This window comes from Scyliorhinus canicula, chromosome 10 (assembly GCF_902713615.1).
Source record: "Scyliorhinus canicula chromosome 10, sScyCan1.1, whole genome shotgun sequence".
NCBI classification, from domain to species: domain Eukaryota; kingdom Metazoa; phylum Chordata; class Chondrichthyes; order Carcharhiniformes; family Scyliorhinidae; genus Scyliorhinus; species Scyliorhinus canicula.
Window position 1 is genome coordinate 49,950,339 of NC_052155.1, and position 18,006 is coordinate 49,968,344.

Below are 18,006 nucleotides of genomic sequence, written 5' to 3' on the forward strand. Positions count from 1 at the left end.
TGTGCTACCCACTGCATTACCGTGTTGCCTCCCAATGCCTTTCCACTATCTAAAAGGTACAAGTCATGACAGTGATGAAATAGTCTCCATGAGTACAGCTGCCATGATACTCAGAAGATACTCGAGACCACCGAGGACATGGCAGCCTGCATGATTAGCACCCTATCGGCCACCTAAACATTGACTCACTCCATCACCATTGCTCAATGGCTGCAGTGTAAATCGCATACAAGCTTCAATGCAGCAACTTGCCAAAAGTTCTTTGACATCACCTCCCTAATGCCTACTACCTAGAAGGTAAAAGGACAGCAGGTGCTTGGAACATAAGTCTATCACCAACTTTCCCTCCAAATCACACATCATTCTAACTTCTAAGCATTTGCCATTCCTTCATTGCTGCTGGGTCAACGCTCTGGAACTCTTAACCTAATCGTACTGTCAGGGTACCTGCACTAGATGGACTATATCAGTTTAAGAAGCCACACTTTCTCAAGGACAATTAAATGTGGGCAATAAAATATGAATGATTTTTTAAAAATTAGAAAGCTGGAAAATAACACATTTTCTGGAACCTAAAATAACACAGCAGCATTTGCGGACTCCAAGTATTTTTCTGAGGCACCATTGGCCAATCCTGGCTGGTCACAAACTGCAGCAGATAAGTGTGCCTGCTTATCAAGAGGCAGTTCTCATCCGGTCCTTCGAATGGAAAGTGAGAGATTGCAGGTGTTTTCCGGCCAACTGCAGACAAACATGGGTTACCTGTGGTCTGTGATGGTCTGAAGGGTGAACTACATTTTCCTCAAATACGATTGGCAATTCAAAAGTTATAAGATTTAGTTGTCTTTATTAAAAATAAGCAGTGACATAATACAGCAATGTCAGAATGCCTTATATGTCAACCTGGAGCTAACCTATTGCTGAAGCAAAATGGTCTTATGATCTCCAATTCCGTGTCCTCTCCTTAAGAAGCTCACTCCTGCTGGGATCCAGTTGCACCAGCACTAGCAGTCCTCCAATGCCTCTCCCAGTTGTCACTTCAAGCAGCGCAGCAAAGGGACCATGATGGTCCCCCTCATTGTCAGACTACTTGAGTTAGGAGAGGTCCAGAAAGGCACAACCTCGGTAGCTTTGAGAGAGTGGCCAGAATTCTCTGGTCGACAGGATTAAATCTTCCCGCTGGCAAAACACCCCCGCCACTGGGTTTCAAGGCAACGTGGGTTGGTTTCAATGGGAAATGCCATTGACAAGGGGTGGGAAGATAGAATCCCGCCGGCATTGAATGGTGCGCAGTGAGAAATATGCAGCTGGGGGAGAATAAGAGGGGAGTTTATAAGTAGAGAATTATAAATATTAAAATTCAAGCTTTAATACATTCCTAACATGTGGGCATCACCAGCAAGGTTGGCGATTACTGGCCATCCCTCGTTGCCCTGGAGAGGTGGTGGTAGATCTTCTTGAATATAGCATTTAGGGACTTGATTCAACTGAACGGATTGAGACACCAATTAAGAGTGAACCGCACTGATGTGGGACTAGAGTCACAGGTAACAAATCAGATCAAGCACAAAGCACTTTTCTTAGGTCAGACCGAGTAAGATCGGCAGATTACATCAACATTCGTGAAAGCGTTGGGTTTTTATGACAATCTGGCAGCTTCATGGTCACTTTTACCCGCTTTTATTTCAGATTTAAAAAAAATCTGAATTTGAATTTTCAAATTGCCATAGTAGGATTTGAACTCATGTCCTTTATATCATTATTTAACTAAATTATAATGTTGCAGTATCTCTTTTGAGTCATGACTCCTTGATAAGGGAGCATATGGAACCAGATGGTTGAAAGCAAATGCAGGACAGATGTTTGGGAGTAGTTCAGAGTAATTAACATCTGAACTGGGAGCTGGATAGAGGATTAGAGGAAACGGGAGCTTGCCACTATTCTGCAGATGCACCCTGCAGCACTGACTCTGGTACTTTTTGCAGGGTCAGTGAGAATGGACATGTAAAGAAAGAAAGAAAGAAAGATCTTGTACTATATATCATCTTTCACAATCTCAGGAGATTGCTTAGAGCTTTACAACCAATAAAGTCCTTTTGACATGTAATCACTGTTGTAATGTAAGGAATAAAGAAAACCTCACCTCTTCCCTCAAGAACAGACTAATGAACACATGGCAACAGTTTCAACTTCTCCTCTCATATTCAAATTTGATGCTCCATATCTGAGGAGGAAAATGAAACAGCAGTGTCCCCGTGGGATGTTAGACATTTATTGCTCATTGTCCTCTCTTCTTATTTTTACAGGAAAATATTCCAAAATTTGGGGTCAAGCTTTGACGGGTCCCTGGGAACTTTGACTGTTTGTTATCCTGCATTCTTTGAGACTCAACACTTCTGCCGACTTTCGTTTGTGTCTCTTGAACACCAAAGTCAATTGGAGACCTCTGCTTGTTTGTTGTCTTCCTGCTCTCTGATAAGGACCTTCTCTTTCGGTTGGTGCTGCCAGGACTTGGCTTTCTTGGGAGGACCTTCGTTTGGTCAGTGGTTTGGGCCTGGGTTTGGTTGGCATTTTTGATTGTTTGGTGGTTGGCATTGGAATCATCCAATGGATCTTCCTTACCAGTTGGAGGGCATGAGGAGTTGCGTTTGGGGCGTTCTGTGCGGTTCAATCTCCTTCCTCGCTGACATGGCCCACTGCTTCCAGTTGGAAAGAACATGGGACTTTTCCCCAAAATATACTGTAGTACAAGAAAACTCTCAGATGATGGACCCACCAAACTTATGGTTTGATCACTGGTCACCAATAGAACTTTTACTGAATCCCAAGGGACAGAGTGGCACCTCTTCAATATCTCCTGCTTACAAGGTTTCTTCATAGTTAGATCAACCTGATGGACCCTCAGTTGTTGTTGGGTGTTCTCGATGTGCTCACAAATTGCTGACTTGGTTTGGGATAGCATTTCACGGTAATTGGTTGATGCTCTTCTTGGGCATAAAAGCATTTCATACAGATCACCAGGATAAACTGTTTTAATGTTAATGAAACACATTTCAAGAAGGTGATTGAACTCTTGCGTGCCAAAAACCTCCAGGTAGTCGAAAACCAATTTATCAACTGTGAAGCTTAAGGTAGGCGGAAAAGAAAAGCGATCTGAAGAATGAGGTGAATATTCATTGAGGCTACTTTTGTTCTTTTCAGCACTGCTTTGCCCCACTGTTTTTTGAAGTCTCCAAGTGCTCCTATGAGTGTGTGGAGATTTAGCTTGAAGGCTATTGGAACTGGTAACTGGCAGAGAAGATGGGGAAGAAACCAAAGGCAATGGGGAACTTTTGCTTTTACCAGAATGGATTCGTGACATAGACGATCTTGATTGGATATTTGAGGCATATTGGTCAGCACTATTATCATCCTCATCACTATTTGTTGATGAATTTGAGCTACTCCCAGAGTCATTTGCTTGCCTGTAATTTCTAAATGATCCAGATTTGAAGGATCTCTCATCTTTATTGAGACCCTTCGCCTTGGCCAAATGTGTTAGGTTGGTGACTTGCTGTGGAGACGAATGGTGAATCAAGTCCATAAGGTCACTCCGAAGTTTCCTTAAGGAAGGGAAAGAGCCTTTGACCTCCACAATGCAACCACTGGAATGTACAATTTCGAGATCATGTCTGAAGATTAATTGAAGAGCCTTCTCTTTGGGAAAGTGTCTTGTGTCCAGTGCTGTAGTCACAAACTGTATCACCTGAAAGATAAAAAAGGAATATCTAATTAGTACCACATACCCTTTCATTGCCTGCCTTCCCACTATCTTGGGCCCAAACATTGCTTCCAGGTGCAGTGCCAATTTGCATGTACTCCTTCCAACTGAGGAACGTTGTACTCACTGATCACAATGTCGTCTCTACATTGGGAAGATCGAACATAGACTGGGTAATGGCCTAGTGAACACCTCCATTGAGTTGATAAGTTTCCAGGTGTTTGACATTTGAATTCCTGCTCCTACTATTACTTCACTGTCTGCAGCCTATCACTCTTCCATTGATACTCAATACAAACGTGAAGAACAGCACCTCCTCTTTTGATTGGGCACTCGACATTCAATACTGAGTCCAACACTTTAGATCAGGGGTGGGCAAACTTTTCCGTGCAAGGGCCACATTCAGAAATTCACAATTTTAAAGGGCCGCATAGTATATTAAGTAAAATAATTAATATTTAAAATAGCCAAAATAAAAGGTATTTAAAGAAAAAAAAAGCAATTAATTTTTATTAATTAATATTTTAAAGTAGAAACTTTACATGAAACACATTTATTTGAAAAACAAAGTAACTCAGTTTAAAGAAAAAAAAGCAATTAATTTTTATTAATTAATATTTTAAAGTAGAAACTTTACATGAAACACATGTTTTGCCGAGCAATGATCACCCTACTCAAGTCAATGTATCCACCCTATACCAGTAACCCAACAGCCCCCCCCACCCCTGCTTTAGATCATAGTCCATTTTCTCAGACTGTAGGTCCATTCACACCTGGACTGAACGTATCTTTTGTTTCATTACCTGTCTTATTGCCACTTGCTTTGTACTACCATCCTTTCCGTTATGCAATCACCTCAAACCTCCACACTATCACAGATCTCCCCTTTGTTCTTCCCTCCACACTTCGGCCCTTTTACCCTTGCCCTCCACTCTTCTATAAATTGTTCTCCTAGCTCTTTTGAAAGTTGCTCCATGGAATGGGTCAGCCCTGACTGGCAAACAGAATCCTGGTACCCCTAGCTTACCGCTTTCTCTCAAACAAGTTCCAATAGGCAGCACGGTGGCCTAGTGGTTAGCACAGCTGCCTCACAGCGCTGAGGTCCGAGGTTCGATCCCGGCTCTGAGTCACTGTCCGTGTGGATTTTGCACATTCTCCCTCTGTCTGTTTGGGTTTCGCCCCCACAACCCAAAAATGTGCAGAGTAGGTGGATTGGCCACGCTAAATTGACCCTTAATTGGAAAAAATAATTGGGTAATCTAAATTAAAAAAAAAAAAATAAGTTCCAATATCTATTTAGCCAAGGCTTATGAACAGAATTAACCATGAACTGGTATCTGTTTTGGCTGGAATGGAATTTCTCCCCCAAAGTATATACCTGTTCACTATCAGCGTTGTGGAGTCCTTTTTCAACCTCACGTACTTCCAATTTGTATGTCTTCTTCTCTATCTGCAATACATGCTCTTGTTTAAGGACATTGTTTGCATCTGTAAGAAATAAATAATTTTCAGGAACACAAACAGTAGATCCCATTACCTCATAAATAGGCTAAGACCTAACTAGGTCACTGATCATGGGGACTGTAGCACTTCTCTGAAGGCCAATTGCAATAAAATTAGAATTCAACCATGCTGACCAAAATACACAGCTAGAAATTCTTTTCCATTTCCACATTCAACATGAGAAAGAAACGTGAGAAATAGGAGTGGGAATATATAATTCAAGAAAGGAAGAGAAATAAAACAGAGAACTACAGACCAGTTAGTCTGACATCAGTCATCAAGAAAATGTTAGAATCTATTATTAAAAGTCTCAACAATCCACTCAGAAAATCACAATATGAGCAGGCAGAATCAGCATGATTTTATGGAAGTGAAATCGTGTTTGACAAATTTATTAAGAGTTTGTTCAAAGATGTAATTAATAAGTTGGATGGGAAGCCAGCAGAAGTGGTGTATCTGGATTTTAAAAAGGAAATTGGTAACTGATAAAACACCACACAAAAAGTTGAAGGCCAAGAAGGGTTCATGGAGTTGGGGGTGGAAGATTGGTGATAATGTATAGGAAGCAGAGAAGGGGGATAAATGTGGTATTTTTAAGTTGTCAGGTTGTAACTGGTGGACTGCTGCAATAATTAGTGCTCGGACTCAACTATTTACCATTAGATCTGACAGCTTTGCCAAAGAGTCATCAGACTCGAAACGTTAGCTCTTTTCTCTCCCTACAGATGCTGTCAGACCTGCTGAGATTTTCCAGCATTTTCTCTTTTGTTATTTACCATTAGTATTGACTTAGATAGGGCAGCACAGTGGCCTAGTGGTTAGCACAACCGCCTCACGGCGCTGAGGTCCCAGGTTCGATCCCGGCTCTGGGTCACTGTCCATGTGGAGTTTGCACATTCTCCCCGTGTCTGCGTGGGTTTCGCCCCCACAACCCAAAGATGTGCTGAGTAGGTGGATTGGCCACACTAAATTGCCCCCTAATTGGAAAAAATAATTGGGTAATCTAAATTTATTAAAAAAAACTAAATATGGAATGTGGAATGAATATCGTTCTGAATTCTGTCACTTGCATGACATCATGGAGTGATGCGGTGCAACTATGCATGCATCGCATTGGCAGCAAACAAAACCACAAAAAGTATTCCTACAATTTAAAGAAGGATATACTTGCATCAGAGGCAATACAGCAAATGCTCAGTAGGTTGGTCCCTGGGTTGAGAGGGATTGACTTAGATAGGGCAGCACAGGCCTAGTGGTTAGCACAACCGCCTCACGGCGCTGAGGACCCTGGTTCGATCCCGGCTCTGGGTCACTGTCCGTGTGGAGTTTGCACATTCTCCCCGTGTCTGCGTGGGTTTCACCCCCACAACCCAAAGATGTGCAGAGTAGGCGGATTGGCCACAGTTTTGGTGGTTTGGCCATGATAAAATTGCCCTTTGGTGTCCAGGGATCTACTGGTTGGGTGAGGTTCCGGGGATAGAGTGGGGAAGTGGGCCTAGGTAAGGAACTCTTTCAGAGAGTCGGTGCATATGCAATGGGCCAAATGGCCTCCTCCTGCACTGTAGGTATTCCATAATTCTGAGAGGGTTTGATCGATAGACACAGAGCTTGTTTCCCCCGGCTGGCAAATCTAGAACAAGCCCGAGGATAAGGGATATATAATTTAGGATTGAGATGAGAAGAATGGTTCTGAATCTTTGGAACTCTCTACCTCAGAGAGTTGTGCATGCTCCATTACTGAGTCCATTCAAGGCACAGATAGACAGAGTTTTGGTCTCGTGGAATAACAAAGGGGGCAGGAAGTTGGAGATGAGGCAGAATATGACTCTTGATCATGTTGAACAGAGTAGCAGGCTCAGGGACTGTATGGTCTACTTCCTATTGCTCTTATTCGGACCTTCAAGCCATTCATTAAGATTATGGTTAATCTTCTAGCTCAACTTCACCTTCTCACACGATCCCTGTATTCCTTAATTTCCTTAAAATCCCCAAATCTATCAATACCTTCCTTGAATATACTCAACGAATGAGCACCCACAACTTTGTGGAGTACAAATGTTCAAAGAATCACAATTCTGGAGTAAAGAAATTTTCTTCAGCCTATTTCTAAGTGGCCAATCAATTATTCTGAGACGATTATCCCTGGTTGCTCATTACTCTGCCAGGAGGAACATCCTTCCAGCGTCTACTCTGTCAAGTCCCTGAGGAATTTTATATGTTTAGGGATGGCACGATGGTTGTGTGGTTAGCACTGCTGCCTCATGGTGTTGAGGACCCGGATTCGATCCCAACCCCAGGTCACTGTCCATGTGGAGTTTGCACATTCTCCCTGTGTCTGTGTGGGTTCCACCCCCACAACCCAAAGATGTGCAGGATAGGTGGATTGGCCACGCTAAATTGCCCCTTAATTGGGAAAAAAAAGAATTGGGTACTCTAATTTTGAAAAAAAAAGGAATTTTGTATGTTTAAATGAGAACACCTCTCATTCTTTTAAATTCTAAGGAATATAGGCCTTGTCTACTCAATTTATCTTTGTAGAATAATTCCGAAGGCCAGGAATCAATCTGGCGAACCTTTGTTGTGCTTCCTTAGGTAAGGAGTCCTAAAGTGTAGACAGTAATTCAGATGAGGTCTCACTAAAGCTCTATATAATTGCAGTAAGCCTTATTTACTCATATATGTCAATTCCTTTGCAATGAATGCTAATAGTTTATTTGCCTTCCTAATTATTTTTTATTCATGCATCTTGAAATTCTGAGATGTGTACGAGAACATTCAGATCCCTCTGAAGAGTGCCGGGTCAACTTTTACCCTCTGATTGGGATCTGCACAGTGCCCACTGCCACCGCTACTCCTCCCGAGGTCTGGACGTCTGCCCTCCAAATCCAGGCCTCTGCACATCCCAGATCCCAAGCTTCAACCCCCGCACCCCACCGACCCTCTGCTTCTCGATCATGCCTTGTGCCCTTCCTGATCTCCACCAACCACAACCCACCTTCCCAGCCTCCAAACACGACTGCCCCCTTCCCAATATCAGCTCCAGTACCTTTCTCCTTCGTAAAGACGATGTAAGCAACGTTGTTAACACTGGTTGGATATTCCACATCCAGCACTTCACCTCCTCCGTTACTTGGCTTCTGGAAATGAATGGTCAGTTTGTTCAACATCCGTGGCACAGGAATGGCTTTAGGAACATTCAGGACTTGAATTTTCTTTGGAATTTGTGACATCATTTCTGGTTCCTGGCGTCTGTGGAGCACAAACCATTGGTTGAGTTGGGTTTTATTTTGACTTTGAAACAGCCGATAAGCAAAGATGCAGAACCTTTTTAACAGAACAAATTGTTATGATATGGAATGATTTGCACTTCTAAGAACCTAGATCTGGATAGCTGAGTCACAGGTCGGCGCAACATCGAGGGCCGAAGGGCCTGTACTGCGCTGTAATGTTCTATGTTCTATGAGTTGAAAGTTACAACAGTAAGCATGGATAGATATAGTGAAATGTTTGTGGAAGCTCGTGGTTCCTGAGCAGCTGGCACAGGGAATGGCGCAGGATCCAGCAAAAGCTGGGTGCTCATTGTGGAACTGGGTCAAAAGCAACTTTCCTGAACGTTGGAGTAGATCTGACCTGACCTTTGGAGGAAGGGGGGTTTGTTGGGCTTCCTGATGACAGAACGAGAGGTTGGCACCTAAAGAAAGAACCTGTACTGAGCCCTGTCACAGTCTCAGAAATTCGTAAAGAAGAACCTTTAGACTGTGGTCACTACTGTCATGTAAAGGAATGCAGCAGGCAATTTGCACATTGGGAGCTCCCCCAGCACTGAGAATAATGGCCGGGATTCTCCAAAACCCCGGCTAAGTGTTGATGCCGGCGTAAACACCGGAGTGCTTCACGCCGGCGGCAACAGGCCTCTTCGCCCAGCGATTCAGTGGCTCACAGGGGGCCAGCACGGCGCTGAGTGCTCCATAGAGCTCCGTCGCGGATACGCGGCCCTGCACTGCCGGCATGGGTCCGCGCATGTGCGCGACAGCCGCTTCCGCACCGGCGCATGTGTGCGGTGGCCGTCTCCTCATCGGTGCATGCACTGTGTGGCCGTTTCCGGGCCGGCACCGCACAACATGCGTAGCGTCACAGCGGGCCCGCGCGGAAGAAGGTAGGCCCCACCAGATCCATGTGTGCCCGCCGATCACTTAGCCCCCGATCGCGGGCCTGGCCGTCGTGAAGGCCCCCCCCCCCCACCAGGACGGCCACTGCGGCCGCGGGTCCAAGCTTACGCCGGCGGAACTCGGCAGGAACTTGGCTGGTCGACCGCAGAGAATCGCCACGGGGGACGCTTTCAACGGCCCCCAACTGGCGATGCGTCGAACGCGCGTGACTGCCGCCGATTCTCCGGTCGCCGGAGGATGGCGTCCCCGTGTCGTGGCGGGAATTTTCGGCATCAACATCGATTCTCCGTCCCGGCGCAGGCTCGGAGAATCCTGGCCCCTATGTTTCAGTGCTGGAAAATCTCAAAGGTCTGGCAGCATCTGTGGAGAGAGAAATACAGAGTTAGCGTTTCAAGTCCCATATGATGCTTCAGTGGAGCTTTCAAGAAACTGCCAAGATTCTAAGGGCCAATTCACCTTTTTGACTGCGCGTTTACACAGCGCATTATAGGATCCATATATTCTGAAGTAGCACAGGCTACTGGAAAATGATGCAGCCTCTCACAGATAAGCAGCCACTGTAACAGGAGCGGCAGCTACACAATTATACACAGGCATTTGCAGGTGGATGGAGCAGAGTGGATGGCTGCAGGACACCTCATTAACAACGTGATACCATCAGCACAGGATCTATAGGCTAAGAGTCAGCGTCTTGAACCTTTTATACCAGCCGCGCCTGAAAAGACGACGGTTCTCATGGAAGGTGGTTGCAGACCTCTGCATGCTCTTGCAGAAAGATACGACGCAATGGATGAACCCATACAATTAAAAACCAAGTCATGTTCCCTTTGATGTAGCACAGGAAGCTTTTTGATTAACCTGTAGAAAATTTCCCTTATTTAGCTGACTGGTTAGTTAACGTGCACAATTTTTTTCATTTGCAAAATGCAGGTGTCGCTGGCAATTCTTGCATCTCAGTAGTTGCCACAGAAATTGGTGGTGGCCCCCTTGAGCCACAGCAATATGCTGAAGGCATTCTCACCACGCTGCTAAGTACAGAATTCTAAGATTTTGATTCAATAGCAACAAAGGAATGGCGACATAAGTTCAAGTCAGAATGGTACTTGACTTGGAGGAGAATTTGGAAGGAGGGTGTTCTGATGAACTTGAAATCCAGAGAACTGGAGTTCAAATCCCACCATATAAGTTTGAATTCTGTTTGTTTATAAAACACAGTTTTGCACATTAAAGAAGCATAGTTCTGCACCTATACATACATATATAGTTACTAATCTTATATTCACATGCATTCTTGTCTTGGAACATTGGGAGGGATTGTCCAGCATCCCCCCCCCCCCCGCCCGGGACGGGTTTTCTAGCAGTGGTAGTGGCCCATCATTTGCTGTGAGCAGGATATTCTGGCCCCACCGCATGGCTCGCACCCTCGGCCGCCATGGAACCTGCTGCTGGGAGTTGCCATCGGCGGGTCTGGAAGATCCTGCCAACAGGAAGGAACGGAAAATCCATCCTATTATATCCCATCCCTGTTTTCTCAAGATTTCTATTATTAATTTCCATGTGCACAGTGCACATTTTAAATGTACAGTCTGATAAAGTGATGAAAAGTCATCAATATGAAGGATTCATTCTGTTTCCCTCTCTACAGGGGCTGCCTGACCTGCTGAATATTTCCAGCATTTTTTGTTTATATTTGAGATTTCCAGCATCTGCTGTACTTTGCATTTGTCAAAAAATCCTGGGCAACCTGTTCCTGTCACGTTGTAACTGTACAATGCAGCAGCACACTCCTGAGCATGGCACAGATGTAACTGCATCATTCTTTCCCCCAAAAATTACTCAAACTGCTTTCTGAAAATAATTTATTCAGCCTTTTATCAATAATTAAAATTTTGGTCCAAATATTATTCAACTTGTCTTAAAACCTTCGCAATGTTTTTACTTGATGGCCTTGGAATTGATCATTTGTTGCATCCGAGGGTGACTGCGGAGTTTGCATGCTCTGCTCGTGTCTGCGTAGGTTTCCTCCGGGTGCTCCGGTTTCCTCCCACAGTCTAAAGATGTGCAGGTTAGGTGGATTGACGATGCTAAATTAATGTCCAAAGATGTGCAGATTTGGTGGAATTACAGGGATATGCCCCCAGCCACAGCCCGAACCCCAGGAGCTGAGCACTGACGGCGACACTGACAGAGTTGACCCATATGCCCGAAACCTAGGTCACTCCGGAGCTCCAGTCCGATGTTGACACCGAATTCCGATCACAGCTGTCGACAACACCCTCCACCTCCCAGAGACACTCACCTCGGTTGAGAACTTTAGTGAAGAGGCTCCTGGGAGACTCTCTGGTGCGCACCCAACTGATGTTGAAGTACGTCAAGTGGAGGTAGGAACTCCCGAGGATGCGGACGGTCGGAGAGCAGGCTGACCCCAGGGTCTAGATGGCGTCCAGACAGGTTTTGGGCATCTGGAAGGGACAGTCCCATCGATCGTGAAGGTGCAGTCGCAGAGTCAGACTACAAGAGGAATTGTCAGTGAGCATCAGGCACCTGCAGGCAAAGGTGGAGGATCCAATCACTTGCAGGAGCAGGAGGTGGTGCCAACCATGCGTTCCACATTGCACGGGTAGCATCTGCGGTGGAGGCCTTGAGGGCGAGGGTTGCGGCTATGGGTCAGCATGCCCAAGGCCTGGGGCACTCTGTGCAGGTGGTGGCCGAGGCCCAGGACAGGGCTGTCCTCTCACAGGCAGCCATATGCCAGAGCCACCTGGACATTACAGCGGCACTCCTGAGCATGGCCCAGTCACAGGAGGCCATGGCTAAGAGCATTGGCGGCTTTGCCCAGGCGACGGCCGACAGACACATAGGGAGGTGGCCCAGTCCCAGAGGGAGATGGCACAGTCACTGGCTGATGTGGCACAGATCGAGAAGGTGGTGAAACAGTCAACGGGTGATGTGGCGCAGTCTCAGACAAAGGTGATCCACTCCCTGTGCTACATGGCCGCGAGCATGCAGACCTTGTCCGAGATGGCAGCAGGTTCACCACTCTCTGGGTGAGGAAGTTTCTCCTCATCTCTATCCTAAATAGTCAACCCGTATCCTCAGACTGGTTCTGGACACTCCCACCATCGGGAACATCCTTCTTGCATCTAGTCCTGTTAGAATTTTAAAGGTTTCTTTGAGACTCCCCCCTCATTCATCTGACCTGCTGCAAATATAATCCTAACCGACTCAATCTCTCCTCATACGTCAGTCCCACCATCCCAGAAATCAGTCTGGTAAACCTTAGCTGCACTTCCTCAATAGCAAGAACATACTTCTACAGATAAGGAGACTAAAACTGCATACAATATTCCAAATGTGGCCTCACCAAGGCCCTGTAGAATTGCAGCATAACGTCCCTTCTCCTGTACAAAGAATGGAGAAAAGTATAGCACAGGAACAGGCCCTTCAGCCCTCCAAATCTGCACCGACAATACTGTCCATCTAACCTAAAACCTTCGACACTTCCGGGGTCCGTATCCCACTATTCTCATTCTATTCACGTATTAATCAAGACACCCCCTGAACGTCACTTTCGTACCTGTTCCACTACCTCCCCTGGCAGCGAATTCCAGGCACCCACTACTCTCTGCGTCAAAAAATCTTCCCTCGCACATCTCCACTAAACTTTGCTCCTTGCATCTTAAACCTATGTCCCTTAGTAATTGACTCTTCCACCCTGGGGAAAAAGCTACCGACTATTCACTCCGGTCACACCCCTCATAATTTAGTCAACTTCTATCAGACCCCTCAACCTCCGTCGTTCCAGTGAGAACAAACCAGGTTTATCCAACCTCTCCTCATCCTGGTAAATCTCTTCTGTACCCTCTCCAAAGCCTCCACATCATTCTGGTAAAATAAAATGAAATTAAAATCGCTTATTGTCACAAGTAGGCTTCAAATAAAGTTACTGTGAAAAACCCCTCCAGCGCCTGTTCGGGGAGGCTGGTACGGGAATTGAACCCACGCTGCTGGCCTGCCTTGGTCTGCTTTAAAAGCCAGCTCTTTAGCCCTGTGCTAAACCAGCCTATGTACTGTGGTGACCAGAATTGAACACCATATTCCAAGTGTGGCCTAACTAAAGTTCGATTCACTGCAGCATGACTTGCCAATTTTTATACTCAATGCCCCAGCTGATGAAGGCAAGCATGCCGTATGCCTTCTTGACTACTTTCTCCACCTGCGTTCCAATGTTCAGTGACCTATGCCTGTCAATACTCTTAATGGTTCTGCCATTTACTGTATATTTCCCACTTATAGTAGACCTTCCAAGATGCATTACTTCACATCAGATGTTAAACTCCATCTGCCATCTCTCCGCCTAAGTCTCCATCCGATCTATATCCTGCTGTATCCTCTGACAGTCCTCATCACTATCCGCAGTTCCAGCAACATTTGTGTCATCCGCAAACTTACTAATCAAACCAGACCAGAGGGGCTGGTTTAGCACAGTGGGCTAAATAGCTGGCTTGTAATGCAGAACAAGGCCAACAGCGCGGGTTCAAATCCCGTACCAGCTTCCCCGAATAGGCATCGGAATGTGGCGCCTAGGGGCTATTCACCGTAACTTCATTGATGCCTATTTGTGACAATAAGTGATTATTATTATTAGTTACAATTTTGTCCCAATCATTTATGTATACTACAAACAACAAAGGTCCCAGTACTGATTCCTGCAGAGCACTATTAATCACAGCCCTCCATTCAGAAAAGCATCCTTCCACTGCTACCCTCTGTCTTCTATGACTGAGCCAGTTCTGTATCCATCTTGCCAGCTCACCTCTGATTCCACGCGACTTCACCTTCTGTACCAGTCAGTGATGAGGAACCTTGTCAAAGGCCTCACTGAAGTCTATGTAGACAACATCCACTGCTCTACTGTCATCAATCATCTTCGTCACTTCCTCGAAAAACTCGATGAAGTTAGTGAGACAAGTTAGTGAGACATGACCTCCCCTTCACAAAACCATGTTGCCTCTCGCTAATACATCCATTTTCTTCCAAATAGAAGTAAATCATGTCTCGAAGAATCCTCTCTGATAATTTGCCTCTTATAATCTGACGTAAGACTCACTGTAATGTCCTGTATTATCCTTGCTACCCTTCTTAAACATAGAAACAGCATTAGCTATTCTCCGTCCTCTGGGACCTCACCTGTATCCAGTGATGATACAAAGATTACTGTCAAGGCCCCAGCAATTTCCTCCCTTGCCTCCCTCAGTATTCTGGGGTAGATCCCATCAGGTCCTGGGGACTTATCAACCTTAATGTTTTTCAAGATGCCCAACACTTCCTTTTTGATCTCAATGTGACCCAGACCATTTACATGCCCTTCCCCATACTCATCAGCCACAAGGTCCTTCTCTTTGGTGAATACTGATGCAAAGTATTCATTCAGTACCTCACCCATTTCCTCAGGTTCCATGCGTAGATTCCCTCCTGTCCTTGGCTACCCTCTTTCTCTTTATATATATATATGTAAAAAGTCTTGGGATTTTCCTTATCCTGTTTGTGAATGACTTTTCGTGACCCCTTTTAGCCCTCCTGACTCCTTGCTTAAGTTTCTTCCTACTTTCCTTATATTCCTCATGGGCTTCATCTGTTCCCAGCCTTCTAGCCCTTACAAATGCTTCCTTTTTCTTTTGGGCTAGAATCACAATATCCCTCGTTATCCAAGGTTCCCGAAACTTGCCATCCTTATCCTTCTTCCTCACAGGAACATGCCGGTCCTTAATTCCTATCAACTGACATTTGAAAGCCTCCCACATGCCAGATATTGACTTACCCTCAAACATCCGCCCCAATCGACATTCTTCAGTTCATGCCGAATATTCTTATAATTAGCCTTCCCCCAATTTAGCACCTTACTTGAATCCTCTCGCAATAAAGGGCAGCATATCATTTGCCTTCTTTACCCCCTGTTGTACCTCAATGCTTACCTTCAGTGACTGGTGTACGAGGATTCCCTGGTCCCGTTGCACACTCCCCACTCCTAATTTATGGCCATTCAGATAACAGTCTGCCTTCCCGTTTTTCTACTGAAATGGATAACCTCACATTTCTCCAAATTATACTGCATCTGCCGTTCACTTTACCCACTCACTCAACTTGTCCAAAGCACATTGAAGGATCTCTGCATCCTCCTCACAGCTCATGCTCCCACCCAAGTTTGTATTATCTGCAAATTTGGAGATATTACATTTCGCCCACTTATTTAATCAGTAGTAAATATTGTGAATAGCTGGGGTCCAAGTACCGGTCCTTGTGGTACCCCACTCGTCACTATCTGCCAATTTGAAAAAGACCTGTTAATTCCTACTCTTTCTGCCAACCAGTTTTCTATCCGTCTCAATATACTACCCCTTATCCCATGTTCTTTAATTTTACACACTAATCTCTTATTCGGGACTTTGTCAAAAGCCTTCTGAAAGTCCAAATAAACTACAAACACTGGCTCGCCCTCATCAACTCTACCTCGAAGAATTCCAGCAGATTTGTCAAGCATGATTCCCCCCTCATAAATCCATGCTGATTCTTTTTGATCCTGCCACTATTTTCTAAGTGCTCTGCTGAACATCTTTGATAATGGATTCTAGAATTTTCCCCACTACCAACATCTGGCTTACTGGTCTATAATTTCCAGTTTTCTCTCTACCCCCCTTTTAATTTTTTTTTTAGCTACCCTCCAATCTGTAGGAACTGTTCTAGAGTCTATACAATCCTGGAATATGACCCACCAATGCATCCGCTATTTCTAGAGGCACTTCCGCAAGTACTCTGAGTTGTAGATTATCAGGCTCTAGGGATTTATCTGCCTTCAATGCTATCCATTTCCCCAAACCCATTTCTCTACTAATATTGATTTCTTTCAGTTCCTCCCTCTCCCTAAACCCGGCGTTCCCCATCATTTATGGTATCTTATTTGTGTCCTCAGTTGTGAAGACAGAACCATATAATGCATTTAGTCGCTTTGCCATACGGTGGGAGATGTGAGGGAGAACATCTTTACACAGCTTAATTATCTGGAGCTCAACATACCCCTTCTCCTTTCCCATGGTCCTGTAATTTTTTTTTCAATTTTCACTGTAAGATTTGTTGTGAAAGTTATTATTATCTTTGCTTCCTCCAGCCTTTCAGGCAGTGCAATCAAGGTCATAATTTGTATTGTTCAAAAAAAAATTCTTCTTCCTTCCCCTCTCCCCACCCCTTGATTCTTTAACCATTGTTTTCCTTCCTCTTCGCAATGGGAGAATTGTGCCTCTTCCTCCCCCCACACACAAATCTATTTACAAATGATCACAGCAGCTTCAATCCACCCCATGGGCCAGTCAATTTAGCTCAGTTGGCTGGACAGTTGGTTTGTGATGCAGATTGAGGCCAATTCCAGTACTGGCTGAGGTTATTCATGAAGACCCCCACCTTCTCAACCTTGCTCCTCGCCTGAGGTGTGGTGATCCTCAGGTATCACTTGAGGGCCAGCACGGTAGTGCAGTGGTTAGCACTGTTGCTTCACAGTGCCAGGGTCCCAGGTTCGATTCCTGGCTTGGTCACTGTCTGTGCGGAGTCTGCACTTTCTCCCCGTGTCTGCGTGGGTTTCCTCCGGTTTCCTCCCACAAGTACTGAAAGACGTGCTGTTAGGTGAATTGGACATTCTGGGTTCTCCCTCCGTGTACCCAGACAGGCACCGGAATTTGGCGACTCGGGGATTTTCACAGTAATTTAATTGCAGTGTGAATGTAAGCCTACTTGTGAAAATAAAGATTATTATTAAAAGATACATTTCTCTTCTGAACAGATTGTTCCTTCCGTGGTCACTTGCACAAGAATGCTGATGTCACTGTCAGAGCATATCAATCCACCCCAACCCTGGTGCTAATGAAACCCCGGATTCTGGCAAATCCCTCCCCAAAAGTAGACCTTCCTCGCCTGCTCAGAACTCACGGACTCCCAAAGCCGGACCGAACTTTGATCGAGGTTTCTTTCTGATTTTGCGAATCAGATTTCCTCATAACTAATAAGGAAAACAGGAAAGGTTAGAAATACTCTGACAGCGTCCCGCGCTGTTTCGCTTTCCCGCCTGAGGAATGGGGATTGCGGGGGGGGGTCAGTGACAGAGGGGCAATTGCTGTAACCTCAGGCTCTCTCTGAGTCCTTACCTGGCCGGGGCAAAGTGGCTGGGTTCGCACCGTCTCATGGTGAATGTCGCTGGGACCCGCCAGCCCAGCCGTCCCCTTCCTGCACTGAGTCTCCAGCAGGGGAAAACGAAAGTGAAATCGATTTGAGTCATGGCTCCCTCCCCTCAGCCTATTCTAGATCGACTCCCTGAGCTGCTTATTGTTTATTTTTATTCTCCTGAACCACATCAAAAAAGTACAATATCGAAAGGGGGGGGGGGGGGGAGAATTTCCTTTGAAAGGACATGTCCGTCATTTAAAAAAGTATTCGTCAACTTAGTTTGACTTTGACCTCCTCTCTCGCCCCCCCCCCCCCCCCCCCCCCCCGCCCATCACTCACCCCCTGATCATTGAATGATGACAG

The 18,006-nt window shown here is 45.4% G+C and overlaps 1 protein-coding gene across 4 annotated transcripts; it reads right to left on the minus strand.

The window, feature by feature from the left end:
- Positions 1–830: 830 nt before the first annotated feature.
- On the minus strand, positions 831–17,718 carry LOC119972346. Of its 4 annotated transcripts, none has more exons than XM_038808886.1 (5): positions 17,625–17,711; positions 9,541–9,792; positions 8,310–8,512; positions 5,139–5,248; positions 831–3,745 (listed from the first exon to the last, which is right to left on the minus strand). In XM_038808886.1, exons 3-5 carry the CDS (start codon positions 8,494–8,496, stop codon positions 2,279–2,281), a joined length of 1,764 nt encoding a protein of 587 aa, XP_038664814.1. In that variant the 5' UTR covers positions 8,497–8,512; positions 9,541–9,792; positions 17,625–17,711; the 3' UTR covers positions 831–2,278. The 4 variants fall into 4 exon arrangements, with proteins under 4 accessions (XP_038664814.1, XP_038664813.1, XP_038664811.1 ...); XM_038808885.1 differs by having other exon boundaries at positions 9,431–9,792; XM_038808883.1 differs by lacking the exon at positions 9,541–9,792 and having other exon boundaries at positions 17,625–17,718.
- Between the last annotated feature and the right edge of the window lie 288 nt (positions 17,719–18,006).

Coding starts and splice junctions, on each gene's coding strand:
- LOC119972346 (XM_038808883.1), bottom strand. CDS start 17,662: ATGAGACGGTGCGAACCCAGCCACTTTGCCCCGGCCAG. Junction 8,513..17,624: donor AGCCACTTTGCCCCGGCCAG/GTAAGGACTCAG, acceptor TGTGCTCCACAG/ACGCCAGGAACCAGAAATGA. Junction 5,249..8,309: donor CGTCTTTACGAAGGAGAAAG/GTACTGGAGCTG, acceptor TATTTCTTACAG/ATGCAAACAATGTCCTTAAA.